Source organism: Erinaceus europaeus, chromosome 1, assembly GCF_950295315.1.
Source record: "Erinaceus europaeus chromosome 1, mEriEur2.1, whole genome shotgun sequence".
Lineage (NCBI taxonomy): Eukaryota > Metazoa > Chordata > Mammalia > Eulipotyphla > Erinaceidae > Erinaceus > Erinaceus europaeus.
Window position 1 is genome coordinate 185,774,667 of NC_080162.1, and position 17,295 is coordinate 185,791,961.

The 17,295-nt window shown below is 39.7% G+C and overlaps 1 protein-coding gene across 3 annotated transcripts in view; it reads right to left on the reverse strand.

Annotated features, from left to right (window-relative positions):
* PREX2 (phosphatidylinositol-3,4,5-trisphosphate dependent Rac exchange factor 2) overlaps positions 1-17,295 on the reverse strand; it is a 300,270-nt gene that overhangs the window by 169,942 nt on the left and 113,033 nt on the right. For all 3 annotated transcript variants that reach the window (XM_060200550.1, XM_007527146.3, XM_060200558.1), the window contains exons 9-10: positions 8,810-8,959; positions 7,453-7,597 (exon numbers count right to left, since the gene is read on the reverse strand). In XM_060200550.1, the coding sequence (XP_060056533.1) occupies positions 7,453-7,597; positions 8,810-8,959 (295 nt within the window). The remainder of the gene's footprint in view (positions 1-7,452; positions 7,598-8,809; positions 8,960-17,295) is intronic.

Below are 17,295 nucleotides of genomic sequence, written 5' to 3' on the forward strand. Positions count from 1 at the left end.
GCAATACTACTTCACCACCCACAAAGCTTTCCCCCTGCAGGTGGGGACCAGGGGCTTAAACGCAAGTCCTTGCCCATTGTAACATGTGTGCTCAACCAGGTGCACCACCACCTGACCCCAAAACACTTAATAGACATAACAGGAAATTTTCAGAGAAGCTTTGATTATGAGACTATCTGGATGTAAGGGCAATTCCAGGACTAAAAGGAATACATATATCCGAAAGCAAATACAGACTAGAAAGAGTAAAAATGACTTCAAATAGATAATTGACTTGACTTTGGCTTTTCACATAGAGCTAGTAGATTCAAAACATCAAAAGCACAAACAAAACAAAAGGTGCATAATTCTAAAGATATCCTCACACTACCTAAAAAAAAAAAAGTTTTCCAACTGTTAACCTTTTAGTCAAATATTAATTTTAGGTAGAAATGTTAACAGAGATTAAAATCCACGTAAGTTGATCTTAAAATAGAAAAAGTATCCAGGTGAGTCTAACTCACCCAGTTGAATTCTTTGAGTTTCCTCAGGTTGATGGCTCAGGAGGAAGTCAGAGAGGACAAAGAGGTAGCTCACTGGGTAAGACACCTGCCTTCCCATGTATGTGGACCACCTTTGAGTCCTTGCACCACCTGGGGGGTGAGGGGACCAGAGAAAGTCCTGGTGTTATGATATCTCTTACCTTTTCCCTCTCTTTGTCTATCCGAATGAATGAATGAATGTCAGCAGGGGCAATGAAACTGTACAGATGTTAAGCCCCATCCAGTTCCAAGAAAAATAAAAAATGAATTCTTCCTCAGAACATCAAGAAGAGAGTCTAGTCATTGCCCAGCCCACCCTTGACTTGGGCCTTTTTCCAGCCTGAGGTGAAAGCAGTCAATCTCACTTCAGTCACTTGGTCTAAATGTGTGTTGCTTTGACCCAGAAGTATGTGATAACTAGTTTTTTAAATAATTAACTATTAATTAATCAGGAAAGACAGAGAGAAACTAAAAGAGGGGGAGATAGAGGGCAAGAGACAGAGAAACACCTGCAGTCCTACTTTACCACTCCTAAAGCTTTTCCCGCTATAGGCAGGGAACTCAGGCTTGAACCCGGATTCTTGTGCACTGTCATGTGTGTGCTTAACTAGGTGAACCACCACCTGGTCCCGATAACTAGTTTTTCCACTGTGATAGAAAATTAATATGTATCAAAATATGTAAATGTTGAAGTACACTATTTTCGAGTTGTTTTATTTATCTGGTTCACTGCTGTATTTAAACTGTCATCTATAATGAACACTACAACCATAAAGCTTCCATCCACACACACCTACTACAGCTGTGGGAAGCCAGAGAGGATCACAGCTCATGTTTTTCACCTGTTAGGAGTGAGAAGCAGGAACAGACAATGAGGGAGGACCAGGCATTATAAACAAGGAAGATGTCATAACACTCTACAAAGCCTTAGCTTGGTACAGATATTTTAAATGGCCATGTATATCATTAAAATAATAATAACAATAAATAAAATAAAATAAAAACAGAAATATTATATAAGAAAATAGTTTCTCATGAACATGTGATAAGGGCTAATGTGAACTTCTAAATAAATAAATGAATGTTTTTTAAATTTTATTTTTATACAGAGGCAGAAAGATAAAATTATGAAAAATGCCATAAATACTTTCAAAAGCAATAAATATGGTTAGAGAGTCAAATAATTAAGGAATATAGGATTTTTAAAATAGATATCTAGAATTAAAGGGCCTTATAAGGTATATCATTAAATATACCTTAAGGTAGTAAGATATTATGAATGTGGTTTTTACCCTTTTGATAAATAAGAACTACCCAAAAGAAGAGAAGCTGTAAAAGTAAACTAAATACACTAAGACACTGCAATAGGACAACTTCAATTCAACTCCCGTTTCTGCCTATACTAGCTATGTGTGATGTTCAGCTGTAGAATGAGCTACCTAAACCTTACATTCTGCCTCAGTAACATTCAAGCAGTAGTACCAATGACATCACAGTACCATCACAAGATTAAATGAGCTGGTAATGTCAGGAAGGCAGCTCAGAGCCTAGCACACTGTGTGCACCTGTGAAGTGACAAGTGGGTTGAGATCCTTGGTTTGTGGCTAAAGTCAAACTCTCCCTTCCTAAAGATGTCAAATTAAAATAGAGAAAGGAACATGTCATAGCACAGAGAAAAATTCTCACATCCTTCTGTGTTCTTTTATTTACCATTTGTGTTTCTACCAAAGATCCATCACTCTAGGTTGGATTTTACAGATAGAAAGACACAGAGAGAAGGGGAGAGGGAGAGAGAGGAAGAAGAAGGAGGAGGAGAAGGAAGAGGAAGAGGAGGAAGAACATCACAGCACTGAGGCTTCCCCCAGCACTGTGGGCACTGAGAGCTCAAACTCTTGATTGTACATATATGACAAAGCAGGCATGGTGGGGTGAGCTCTGTCACCAGCCAGCATCAAGGTTCTTTCAAATGAAACCTTGGATAAATAAAACAATACCAGAAAAATTAGTAGGAGAAAAGGAACAAATTTAACATTATATGTAGGGAGAATTTACAGGGTTTATACCCCATGCTAAAGGGCCTGAAGGGTCAAGGAGAGAAAAGAGAGTATCACTTGAGGAAGAAGGAGTACTCTATGTGATAAATTATTGCCCCTAGATGTTGTAAATCCTGTCTTAAGTAGGTTTCTCCAATTAAAGAAAAAAATTTTCAGTAGATTCAATATCCTATATTCTTTAATTTATGGTAACCATTTCTAAAGGGGCCACAGCTCAACAGAACTTAATTCCACATTCAAAGGTGACATTGGAAAAAGTCTACTCTGAACATCTTGGATAAATCCTGAATCTTTTTTTTCCTTATTGAGAAATCAGGTGCATTTTAAGAACTGTGATGAAATAGTATGGGGTGGGGGATGGGGAGAAGAAGACTAGAAAGAAACTTAATAAAGAACTTTCTTTTTATTATTATTAGTTACTTAATATCTATTTATAAAATTTACAAGCTAACAAGGGTACAACTCTGCACCATTCCCACTACCAGAGCTTTCTTTTCGGACCTTTCTTATGGGTTTTGTTATAGGAAAAATTCAATTTACAAACAGATCCTAGCAGTATTCTGCTGGAGAATCAAAATCAATCAGACATAATCTCAAACTTGAGTACAAAGGTAGGATGCTGTTGCGGAAAGGCCACAATGAATACAGTGAACATGTACTCAGTCACTCTTTTGTATCAGGAGTCCTGGGAAACACTTTACATACCACCAAAACGAACTAGCTCATTACCCAGTTCAGCCTGAACTTGAGCTCATGAGATGGTTTGAGGAAAGGATTAACGAAAGTACTTTGAGAAGGGCAAATTTGATTCTGGACTCATTTTTTTTACTCCTAGTTCTCTAGAAATCTGATGATGGTCAGGTCATCTATCAGCAGAGTTACTAGACAACATGCTTATGGGGGGGAAAGCACAGCAATCAAAGTGCATATCTATGAATGCCTAGGGAAGTCCTGAAATGATTTTAGAAGGCCACAGGAAGTTATGGCATTATGACAAGAAGTTTGGCAACAAGAGGATTCAAAACCAAGTCGGGCTCAGATCTACTCATTCATTTGCACAATAGTATTCATGGGGGGGGGGGGTACCAACTGATTTGTTGAGAACTTTGTGACCTGCTTTGAGGACCAGACTCAACTGAGGAAAAGGTTGCATACTGTTTTGCCCACAAGCTTTCTTGAGCTGTATTTTTCTAATGGGGTTAACAGCTGATATGGTCTGTAGGTGTTTGTTGTTGTTTCTTTATTTTGTTTTCTTTTTTTATCTGATAAGGCAGAGAAATTGAGAGAGGAGAGGGAGATGCAGAGAAAGAGATTGAGAAGGACCTGCAAACCTGCTTCAGTACTCCTAAGCATCCCCTAACAAGTACACACACACACACACACACACACACACACACACACACGCACACACACACACCCCAAGGTGAATCTGGGTCCTTGCTCATAGTAACATGTGAGCTCAACCAACTGACCCACCACCCAAAGTGCTGGATGTTTATGTCAGGGATCCAGTTAAACACTGCAGTCATCTCTATTTTTAAACAGAATAGAGCAATTTTTTTCTCAAATTTCTTAAGTAATTAGTGGTAGAACCAAATTTACGCCAAGATGGCTTGATTCCAAAGTCTGGACTTTGAACTACAACTCCAGGCTGCTTTTAAGATTACAATGGCATTGACTGAGGAATACTAAACTCCTAGTTTCTGAAATCTCAAATAAAAAAAAAAGTTTTAACTCCTAATACTAAGAATTTGGAAAATATATATATGTAGGAAGAAGCTGGTATAGATCTGGCTCAAGTAGCAAGGCAGTCATCCTCCCAGAAGAAATTATCCCTCACAGCTACGTGCAGGAAAAAAATGTGGGGGGCGGGGGGAGGCACAGGATATACTGGAGGAAGAGGAGGAAGAAAGGTGGAGGAGGGAGAGGATGAGCAGGAAGAAGAGGAGGAGCAGGAAGAGGAGAAGGAGGAAGAAGCAGAGGAGCAGGAAGAGGAGGAGGATGAGGAGGAAGAGGAAGAGATGAAGAAAAAGTAAAGGGAGGGGAGGGGAGGAGAGGAGAGGGGAGGATAACAAAATGTTGGTGACCTCTCTATCTGAGGCTCTGTGAATGACTCCAGGCACTGTTTTCAGACTGCTTATCTATATCCCTTCATCCTAAACTCAGTTGTTAAAATTTTAAAATAACGGGTAGGTTGGATTATATGTCTTCAGTTCTCTTGACTTTCATTCTCTGATCCTTGTCAGATTCTGCCCCTACAAGTAAACCCACACACCTCCTGTCCCATCCCTATCTGCCCCACTGCCACCCCTAAACATCATGAATCAGAAATTGTAGTGGGGCAGGAAGTGGTACATCTAGCTGAGTGTTCATGTTATAATGTTCAAGAACCCAGGTTTAAGGCTCTGCTGGTCCCCACTTGCAGTATGAAAGCTTCACATGTTATGAAATAGTGCAGCTGCTGACTCTCTCTCCCTATCTCCTCTCCCCCCTCAATTTATCTGTTTCTATACAGTAAAGAAAAAATAAAATAAATAAATGAAATCATTCAAAATCATGGAGAAATGAATAGACAGTTTCAGTTTTCAAAATATGATTCTTAGCTCTCTGTTTATTCTCTTTTTAAAAATATTTTCAAACAAACTGCTCTAGGTCACTGATTGTCAGAGAAATGCAAATTAAGACAACACTAAGATACCACCTCACTCCTGCAAGAATGGCATACATCAAAAAGGACAGCAGCAACAAATGCTGAAGAGGTTGTGGGGACAGAGGAACCCTTTTACATTGCTGGTGGGAATGTAAATTGGTCCAGCCTCTGTGGAGAGCAGTCTGGAAAACTCTCAGAAGGCTAGACATGGACCTTCCATATGATCCAGTAATTCCTCTCCTGGGGTTATACCCCAAGGACTCCATAACACCCAACCAAAAAGAGGTGTGTACTCCTATGTTCATAGCAGCACAATTCATAATAACTAAAACCTGGAAGCAACCCAGGTGCCCAACAACAGATGAGTGGCTGAGAAAGCTGTGGTATATATACACAATGGAATACTATGCAGCTATCAAGAACAATGAACCCACCTTCTCTGACCCATCTTGGACAGAGCTAGAAGGAATTATGTTAAGTGAGCTAAGTCAGAAAGATAAAGATGAGTATGGGATGATCCCACTCATCAACAGAAGTTGAGGAAGAAGATCTGAAAGGGAAACTAAAAGCAGGACCTGACCAAATTGTAAGTAGGGCACCAAAGTGAAAACCCTGTGGTGAGGGGTAGACATGCAGCTTCCTGGGCCAGTGGGGGGTGGGAGTGGGTGGGAGGGATGGGTCACAGTCTTTTGGTTGTGGGAATGGTGTTTATGTACACTCCTAGTAAAATGTAGTCATATAAATCACTAGTTAATTAATACTAGAGGGGGAAAATTAATTATGTCTCAAAATTTTTCAAAACACAGACTGAATCTTTTTAATATATAGGCTGTGTAATTGATATGCAGACTCTCTCAAAAGCCTAGACCAAGTAGATCAGAAGCAACCAATAGCACAGCTATATACAAGATACTGGGTACTGTACAGCAAACCCTAACAAAAGGACTTTTCAAAGTTAACCCAATTACCAAATAATGTGATGATAACATTAACTATCGATTGTCTTTTTGAACCCTATGACAGCAGGAACCTCAAATCTCCACTATAGAGCCTCTACTTCCCCCAGTCCTGGAACCATTGGATAGGGCCCATATGCCTCTCTCAATCCATATCAAATAATATTGCATCTGTCAATCACAATCTAAACAACACAACGATTGCCACCTCAACATGCTTCACATCAGACTGTGTCCAGAGACTTCACGTGTGGAATGACAACCCTTCAGCTTCATTACTTGGGTGAGACCTTTCCTTTCATAGTATACTCTAATTCCATCTCAGGTGGTTCACTTTCTAACAAAGTCCCAAAACCTAGATATACACCAGCTTCTGTGAGAGAAAGCATATGTTCACATGTATCCGTAAACTACTGTAAAATATATACCTGAAAGCAGAAGTACACTAGAGTTTGCAGTGAGTACCCCCCTAACACTTCCTCTCCACTATTCCAAGCTTTGGGTCCATGATTGCTCAACAATTTGTTTGGCTTTGTATGTTAACTCTCTTTTCAGTCACCAGGTTCCAGATGTCATCAGGATGTCGGCCAGGCTTCCCTAGACTGAAGACCCCACCAATGTGTCCTGGGGCTCTGCTTCCCCAGAGACCCACCCTACTAGGGAAAGAGAGAGGCAGACTGGGAGTATGGACCGACCAGTCAACGCCCATGTTCAGCAGGGAAGCAATTACAGAAGCCAGACCTTCTACCTTCTGCAACCCACAATGACCCTGAGTCCATGCTCCCAGAGGGATAGAGAATGGGAAAGCTATCAGGGGAGGGGGTGGGATATGGAGATTGGGTGGTGGGAATTGTGTGGAATTGTACCCCTCCTACCCTATGGTTTTGTTAATTAATACTTTCTTAAATAAAAAAATATATTTTCAAACTTTTTATTTTTAAAAAGTATTCTTTTTTATTTATTAGAGAGAGACAGAGAGAAATTGAGAGGGGAGAGGGAGAGGGAGAGAGACAGAGAGACACCTACAGCCCTGTTTCACCATTCGTGAAGCTTCCCCCCTGCAGGGAGGTACCAGGGGCTTGAACCTGGGTCCTTGTAGCACTGCATGGCCCATGTCTATTTTCTCTTATCAGAACCATGACCTGAAAAGTGTTGATAAGAAAGACAGTGGGAAAAGAAAGAAAGAAAGAGCTAAAGAAAATATTTTTAAAAGAAAAATAAACCATTAAAATTCATATATAAATACCCAGAACCCAGATGAGCAATCCTACCTTCCAAGGAAACATTTAGGGAATGTAGTCAACTTCCTTTTTCTGTCTTTGATCAGATTTCCTTGTTTGCACATCATTTTATAAAGTTTCTCACCCTGTTCAGAAATCATTACCCAGGTGTCTTGTTCCATTCCTAGTTTTAAACCTATCAAAAAGGAAGCAAAGGACAGGTAACGGAAACGTCAATGTTTGCTTTCTTCGTTCAGTCATACCTTCAACAAACAGACATTGACTGCTTGCCTACCATGTGCTGGGAGCTTTGTATAACAGAGTGCTCTCCCAAGCTAAAATCCCTACCAACAACACTGAGAGCTACAGGACAAGTCAGATGAAGGTGAGAAACATCTGGAAGGCAGTGGGTTAAAAGTAGGTATGAAGGGGCTGGGCATTGGCATACCAGGCTCAGAGCACACATTAAGGTCCACACAAAACTGAATTCAGACCCTCAACCCCCACTTGCAGGGGGGACATTTTATAAGTGATGAAATAATACTACAGGTCTCGGTCTCATTCTCTCTCTCTTTCCCTCTCCCTCTCCCTCTCCCTCTCCCTCTTTATCTCTATATAATGATTCTAAAGAAGTCGCAAGAACCATATCCAGTGAAAGCAGAATACAGAGATAGAGATAGAGATAGATATATAGATATCTTCCTTTTCTTTTAATTGCCACCATAGCTACTGCTGGGACTAGGTGTCTGTGAGACAAATTCACTGCTTCTGGTAGCCATTTTCCTTTATTTCTTTCTCCTTTATTTGATAGGACAAAGAGAAACTGAGAGGGAAAGGGGAGATCGAGAGAGACAGAGAGAGACACTAACAGCACTACTTCACTTTGAAAACATGTGTGCATATGTGTGCTGAAATCTAACACCCAATGTGATAGTGATTAGATATGAGGACGTGGCTTTCATGAAGTAGTCTTTAAAGAGATATGCAGAGTTCTCTCCTCTCTTCTCTGTCAGGACATAGTGAGTAAAGCTCCCCATCTATGAAGTAAGAAATAGTGACCCCGCTGCCCACTGAATCTTTAGCCTCTAGAATTTTGAGAAATATCACTGTTGCTTATAATGTCATATGTCTGCAGCTTTCTCCTCTAGCAGGCTCTACAGGCTAGGACACTACTTGAAAGACACTCCACAATATAATTATTTGGTGAACTACATAAAGTTTCACTTTTCTGTTGTAAGTGAAAATACTGAACTTATTCCAAAAGTACTTTCATATGAGGCTTACATCACCGAGAAATTCCAGGTGAACACAGGTACCATTATATTTTCTCTTCATGTCAGCCAGTTATCGGCTTTGTGCTAAATTAGAATCATCACAAAGTATAATAATGACCAACTCATATATTCACCTTTTCGTCGTTCTCTTTCTTTCAAAATAGCTTCAAACCATTCATGCTTTTCTTCAGGTGTTTTTGCCATACACACAAACCATTTATTTTTTGCTGTGTTATGTATCTTCCATCCATTGGTAACAATGTGTCCACTGCTATGGAAGTCAGCTGGAGATTAAAGGGTAAAGGTTAATGAATAAATGAAAGATTATATAATGCAATCATGCAAAAAATTTTTTGCTTTTGCTTCACAAAAGCTCCAAAAATCACTGAAATCTTCAAAATATCTTTGCTCTATATTTATGAACTGAAGAACACAAAATAAAAACAGTAACTATTTTGAATGTGGTCGATCTCCATTGGTGCTGAACAGTGGGATTCTTTTAGCTCAATATAGAAATATTGCATTAGCTAAGGAGGTAGCATAATAGCTATCCGAAGGGACTCTCATCACTGAAGCACCCAAGATCCAGGTTCAATCCCTAACACCATCAGAGCTGAGCCAGAGCTGAGCATTGCTCCCATAGGGAAAAAAAATTGCATTAAATCAAGCAAATGAACTAGCATTTCTTTCCTCTAAATCCAAAAATATTGTTAAAGTTCTTAAACAAGTAGACTCTTAGTCAAGTCAATCATTCAGGAACCATACTAGTTTTGCCTTTCTAACATTATTTTAAATATTATAGAATTCAGAGCCATCCTACTACCCTTAAAGAACAATTTTTCATTATTTAGTGAACTATACAATAAATCAAAATAAGTGGAGTATACTAACAGAGCATCTATCTAAGCTATAATGAATGAAATATATAAGAATTAATACATTATCATTGTACATTGCTGAAAAATATAAATTCTTTAAGACCGTATCATCCCAGATAACTGACACAAATAGAAACCCACAAAAAATGTTTTCTCTGGATATGAATTCACATTTAATTGGCTTTACTGTTGCTACATCTCATCATAACCTTGGCTGAATTACCATGTTAGATTTGAAAAATGTCAACAGCAAACCCTTACAGCTCTGTGCCTAACAGCACCTAGAGAATAATAACTTGTAAACAGCCTTTTCCTCACATGACAGTCTGCAAAGCAAAAATATCAAGACAGAAAAACATGCCAAAGGCCTGAATCAGCATCAGCAGCAATTAAAGTGATATGTTTTCATTCATCTTCCTTAAGCATCGTTCAGCAAAATGGTAGGCAGACAGGAAATGAGTTACAAAACATTAAGGACAGCTCATAGAAATATCTTTCTGGACTCCTTTTTTGTGGTTGTTTGTTTTTCCTCAAACGATCGATTTTATTTGATAACTTCTGAGTAGAGGCAGACATTGTTAGAACTCATTCTCCCATAATCTGGTTCCCAGAGCCTATTTAGCTCCAAGTTCACCATCTGTGAACAGAATAACTATTCCAAAATCCACTATCAAAAGACTGTAGAGGGGCTGGAGGGCTAACACAGTGGTTGCACAGAGGACTAGTATATAAAATGCCCCAGGTTCAATCCCCACAATCACTAGTTGACAGAGTTTAGCAGTGCTCTGGGGGAAAAAATTAAAGAAGATTAGAAACAACAGCAAATGTCTATATACTTGAGTGGAACTCTTCTAAATTTCCCATCTCTCCAGAGCCCTGCTCCACTAGGGAAAAGAGAGACAGGCTGGGAGTATGGATCGACCTGTCAATGCCCATGTTCAACATAAACCAGATCTTCTACCTTCTATACCCTATAATGACCCTGGGTCCATGCTCCCAGAGGAATAAAGAATTGGAAAAGCCTTTAAGGGAGGGGATGGGATACAGAGTTCTGGTGGTGGGAATTGTACCTCTCTTGTCCTATAGTCTTGTCAATATTTTTTATATTTTATTTTATAAATAATTTTTAAAAAAATCCCAGGTTACACTTGTGTCAGGAAAATTTTACTATACACATATATGTATATTCTATTATGCTATAATTATATATCCCATAAAATAATACTTAACAATGCTTCCTGATAATATAGAGATTTAAACTAGCAGAAGATTTCCCTATATGGAAAAATACAGTGTGCTTTTAAAATAAAGTTTTGTACTTTTCTTTTTAGCCATAGATATTTAATTCATGTTCACATCTCAAATAAAATTGTATGTCAGATCAATATTAATGGGGTTAAAAAGCAGATAAAAATCATTACAACCTATCCTATGGTTTTTTTAATTTATCCTTTCTTAAATAAAAAAAAAATTTTAAATCATTACAACATAATTCTCAGCATCTACAAAAAAATAACCAATTTAAAATTCATGCTAGAATTATAAGGGTGAAAATACTGTTTGTGTTCACACCCTTCACCCCCATGATATTATGTTCTACAACTGAAGTGACCATCAGCTAAAGGAACCCTAGCACGTAAGCTTAACAGACACCCACATTTACAGTAGTGTCATTACCCCCATTACCCCTTTAATCACTTTCTAGACAAAATGCAATAGCCACACTCAAGTCTACCGTAACTAAGTGAGCCAACATTAAAATGAATGTGGTGTATTTTTCCCACAGAGGGAACTCAAGTTCAGATATCAGGGTAATGTTCTTAACACTGAAAAGTTTATGGCCATGGTAGTCAGGCTACCCTGTATCCTGTGTATCTGTCATGAGTTCCTTAATCTGGCACTGCCCTTTCCACACACTCTTCTGAGTCTTCCTAAACTATATTTCCTCAAGATATTTCCTCACTCAAGTTTTTTTAATTATTGAATAGAGACAGAGATCAATTGAGAGGGGAGAGGATATAGTGAGCCTCACTTAAGTCTTTAGCTTGGTTTACCATTCATCAAACCTAAACAGACAACCATGCTTCAGATTCTCATTACACTAACTTTACCCTATCTTCTGGGTTCCAATGTGTTCCCACCACTCTGCTACTTGCCTTCTTATCCTAGGAATAGTCTATGTTTCTGAAGTCCAGTAGCTAATCTAGAGCTCTTTGACTTAATGTCTCTTCTGTTTAAGATATGCCCATAATGTCCATGGAGTAGTGTCAGACCACGCCAACCAATGTTTCAAACTTTCCTTGAAAATTGTACAGTTAATGTCAGAACCTGACAAGCCAGGATGTGACTGCATGTGACTTTTCTTTTCTTTTAGCCTCCAGGGTTATCACTGGAGTTCACTCAGTGCCTTCACTACAAATCCACTGCTCCTGGAGGCCATTTTTCCTTTTTTTTTTTTTACTGGACAGGTCAGAGAGGAGATAGGGCTAGAGAAAGATAAGACAACTGCAGACCTGCTTCACCACTTGTGAAGCAAACCCCCCTGCACGTGGGGAGCCAGGGGCTCACACATGGAATCCTTGTGAGGGTCCTAGTGCTTCAGACTATGTGCATTTAATCCAGTGCGCTACGGGGTTTTTCTTTCATATATCAAAATCAAATATAAAGTCTATTGTCTCAAATAAAAGGTTAATTGCTATACCAATATAACTTTTGTAAAGGACAGTGTGGCGTGCCACCTGAATCTCTGAACTAAAAGGGCAATCTCCCTTTTTAAAGCTTATATGTGGGAGTCAGGTGGTAGCGCAGCGGGTTAAGCGCAGGTGATGCAAAGCGCAAGGACCGCATAAGATTCCCGGTTCGAGCCCCTGGCTCCCCACCTGCAGGGGAGTCGCTTCACAGGCGGTGAAGCAGGTCTGCAGGTGTCTTTCTCTCCCGTTCTCTGTCTTCCCCTCCTCTCTCCATTTCTCTCTGTCCTATCCAACAATGACGACATCAATAACAACAACAATAATGACTACAACCACAATAAAAATCAACAAGGGCAACAAAAGAAAAATAAATAAATATTTAAAAAAATTTTTTTAAATCTTACATGCTAGCTACTTTCGATCATACCAGTTTACACAGAAATCAAAGTGTATATATGAATAGAGAAAGATGCATATATAAAGACATACAATAAAACTCAAAATGTATAATTATTTTAAAGGTATTTCTTTTTGCTTTAATATATTAGTTTGTAATGAAAGAGAGATACGCAGAAAAGAGACAAAGAGAGGAACCAGAGTACTACTGCCCTAGTTTGTGGTGGTGCTGGAGGTTAGACCTGGAATCGTAGAACCTCAGGCACAGAAAATCTTTTGCATAACCATGATGCTACCTTTCTGGTCATCAAAGTGTATAGTTATTACATAATGTATTAACTGCCAAATAATCAATGTAAGCAATTAATATGCATTTATTTCAAAGAATTTAGCACTGCATAAAACCATTTCCTAACTTTAGTATTATATTTCTCAATATCTTTATTCTCCAAAGAAGAATTAAACTTATTCATAAAGACTGAAATTAAGACTATGAAAAATCCTGCAATGCTTTTTCTTAGTGAGGATTTTAGAATAGTTTTGAGTCAAAGAAAATAATAATTTATTAATGGCAATGACAAGAACTTAAAAATTTCAGTGAATCAAAAGTTGTTTTTTTTTATTTACAGGAAATGTTACTAAGTAATGAAATTAAAATTACCATTCAGTAAGTATGACATGTCCAAGTTCAACTGACTCTAGTCACTGACAATCTTTCAAAAAAAATGAAAAATCGGGGGCCAGGAAGTGGTGCAGCTGGTTAACTGAACATAGCATGGTGGAAGGACCCAGCTTCTAGCTTCCGCTCCCCATCTGCAAGCAGATCCCTTCACTAGCAGTATAAAAGGTCTGCAAGTGTCTATCTTTATCTCTTCTTCTCTATCTACCCTACCCCTCTCAGTTTCCTCTGTCCTATCAAATGAAAAGAAAAAGTAAATAAATAAAGGATTCCTAGTGTGGGTACCAGGCACCAACAACAACCCAGGAGGCAAAAAAAAAGAAAACAAAAGAAAAGGGGAAGGGAGGGGAGGGGTGGAGGAAGAGGAAAAGGAAGAGGAGGGGGAGGGGGAAGGGGAGGGAACAGGAGGGGAGGGGAGGGGAGAGAGGAGGGGAGAGGGAGGGGAGGGGGAGAAGGAGGGGAGGGGGAGGGGAGGGGGAGGGGAAGGGGGGAGGGGAGGGGAGGGGAGGGGAGGGGAGGGGAGAGGAGAGGAGAGGAGAGGAGAGGAGAGGAGAGGAGAGGAGAGGAGAGGAGAGGAGAGGAGAGGAGAGGAGAGGAGAGGAGAGGAGAGGAGAGGAGAGGAGAGGGAGTCCAAGGAATACTTTTTCTTTTTTGAGGGGGTGGCAGTTAACGGTTTACAGGATCTCAATGTTCCTTCATCCTATCCCATTCTCTCATTCTCCAAAGTCCTTTGCTTTGGTGTTATACACATAAGCAGTTCCAGTTTTAACCTTATGTTTTCCCTTACTGTCCTTTATTCTTTTTAAAAAATCTTTATTTATTTTTCCCTTTTGTTGTCCTTGTTGTTTTATTGTTGTTATTGATGTCACTGTTGTTGGATAGGACAGAGAGAAATAGAGAGAGGAGGGGAAGACAGAGAGGGAGAGAAAGACACCTGCAGACCTGCTTCACCGCCTGTGAAGCAACTGCCCTGCAGGTGGGGAGCTGGGGGCTCGAACATGGATCCTTATGCCAGTCCTTGTGCTTTGCGCCACGTGCGCTTACCCACTGCACTACCGCCCAACTCCCACTGTCCTTTATTCTTAAGGTCCACCTATAAGTGAGATCATTTGCTTTTTCTCTTTCTGGCTTGTCTCATTCAGCATGATGCCTCCAAGTTCTGACCACGATATTACACAGGAGATGAAACCATCATTTTTTTTAAATAAATTTTTAAATTCTTTTGTTTACTTATTATTGCATAGAGACTGAGAGAAATAGAGACAGGAGGGGGATATAGAGAGGGAGAGAGACAGAGAGACACCTGCAGCCATTCTTCACCAGTTGTGAAGCTTTCCCCTTGCAGGTGGGGACCAGGGGCTTGAACCTGGGTCCTTGCACACAGTAAAGTATGCGCTTAATCAGGTGTGCCACCACCTGGCCCCTGAATCCATCATTTTTCACAACTGTATAATGTATATGCCCCATAACTTCCTTAGCCACTCATCTGTCATTAGGTATTTGGGTTGGTTCCAAGTTTGGTCTATTACAAACTGCTCAGCATATGTATTTTCAGATAGGTGTTCTTGTTTTCCTTGGATAAATCACTAGGAGAGGGGTTGCTGAGTCATAAGGAAGGTTCATTTCTAGAATTCTGATGAATCTCCAGACTGTTTCCATAGGGGTTAGACCAATTTGCATAACCACCAGCAATGTAAGGGACCCTTTCCCCCCACAGCCTCTTCAACAGTTTTCTATCTTTTCTACTGTAAGATATTCTCACGGTGGAAAGTGGTATCTCATTACTGCTCTTATTTGCATTTCCTTGATCATCAATGACTTGGAGCACTTTTTTCATGTTTGTTGGCCAGTTGGGCCTCTTCTTTGGGCCACTCTTAAGTAACTGTTTTGAAGCAGAGGAGTTTGCAACTTCCTTGATCTTCAAGCAGCATAGTTTTATATAATGAGATGAGGTTTTTCTGAAACTAGCACAACTATAAATCTTAGTAGACAAGCTATTATCCACTCAATAAATTTGCATTTTAATAAGATGGAATGTTAGCTAAGTATTGTATACTCGGGCAGAAAAACAAAAGAAACTGACAGAATATAGTATTCAAAATATCTAGAGACTGATGGCTAAATGATATAGTTGACCCTAATTGTGGTGATCAAAATGTAAATGGGTTCATTTTAAAGTAAATTTAAAAAAATGCAAATATTCACGTGACTATTAATGTTGAAAGAATTATTTTGTGAACAAATCTCTCAATTGATCAAATAATAGAGGAAACATCCCTGAAGTCTAACTAGCATAGGCATTATTTATGACAAAATAAAAATGTAACTGATGGGAGTCGGGCGGTAGCGCAGTGGGTTAAGTGCACGGGGCACAAAGCAGAAGGACAGGCGTAAGGATCCTGGTAAGAGACCCCGGCTCCCCACCTGTAGGGGAGTCGCTTCACAGGTGGTGAAGCAGGTCTGCAGGTGTCTTTCTCTCCTCCTCTCTGTCTTCCCCTCCTCTTTCCATTTCTCTCTGTCCTATGCAACAACAACATCAATAACAACAATAATGACAAAAACAATGAAAAACAACAAGGGCAACAAAAAAGGGAATAAATAAATATTTTTAAAATGTAACATTTTTCCTTTTAGAACTCTTTAAATGAGAATGGGGAAAGATCAGTGCTGGGCTCAGATTGTCTCTTAGAAGAAAATAAGCACTCAAAATTAATCCCCACACACTGCTAATATCATCTCTCTTCATGTCTCTCAAATAAGTTTAAAGCGTATATGGAATGTCTAGTCTACATTTCTCAAAGCATGTACATACGAACCTAGCAAATATAACTTAGTTCTGGATATTAACCAGTCAGAGTTAGATCTCATACCTGATTTCATTTTTATCATCTAAAATATTAATGTCATTAGTTCACCTTGACAGCGCCTGTCCATCATGTTTTAACCCAAGTGAGGAATATAGATGAATAAAACAAATAGACTGACTAAAATGATGGGAATCAGTTTCTTGAACTTGGTGAGACACACGGCTTCTTAGCTTAATCAATGACTTAGTAGGCTTCTTAGCTTAATCACTGACTCCTGACCAAGAGATAAACCAGGGTGGGGCAGAGATAATCCAGTGGTTATGCAAAGAGACTCTCACAGCCCCACCACTAGGCCACCGAGGTATAGATCTTCTCCTGAGTTTCCTGGTTAGATCTCTGTCCCCTGGTGTCAGCACAGGGCCTCCCCGCTGCTGCTGCTCCAGATTCTGAGGGCATTAGCAATGAAGACTCATAGTTGCATTTGGTGAGTCTTAGGGGAGTCCTCTCCTCCCTTCAGCCATTTTTTTGTTGGTGAAACAGACTGGAGGTGGTGTCTCAACTGGTAAACTGCTGGACTGTTACCAGCCACTTATCTCTTCCTAGGCTCCTCTCTGTCCATGAGATTCATGTGTCTGCACTCACCAGTAATTTGGTAGCTGTCTTGTTGCAGTCCCAGGTGGTCTCTTTTTGGTATTCCTAGTTGACCCAGGAGAGGAGAGGAGAGGAACACAGGGGCTGCTGCTCCATAGCCCCACCTCTGGAAGTCCTCAAGGACAGCATTTTATGACACATCTCCCATATCTACTGTCCCCTCTTCCCTTAGCATATTACCAAAATTCACTGAAATAAGGGGCGCAGATGGTACAAACAGTGACAATCATATAATCTGGGAAAGAATGAAGGAAGGTAACACACAAAATCTGTCTGCTATGAAAAGTATAAAGGGTGGGGGGCAGTGCTGAAGCAATAGGGGAGATGAAGTTCTACTAAGGTCAGCCACGTCAGTAAAGGACAGGATGGAGGTGTGAGCATGACTGCTCATACTCTCTCTCTTTCAGTTTAAGCACAATGTGGTCTTTTGAGGATTCAAGTCACTAAAGCAAGATAGCAGCTCACACTTCAGATAACAGTTCTAAATGTCAAAATCATTAAAATTATAGTCACTTTGTA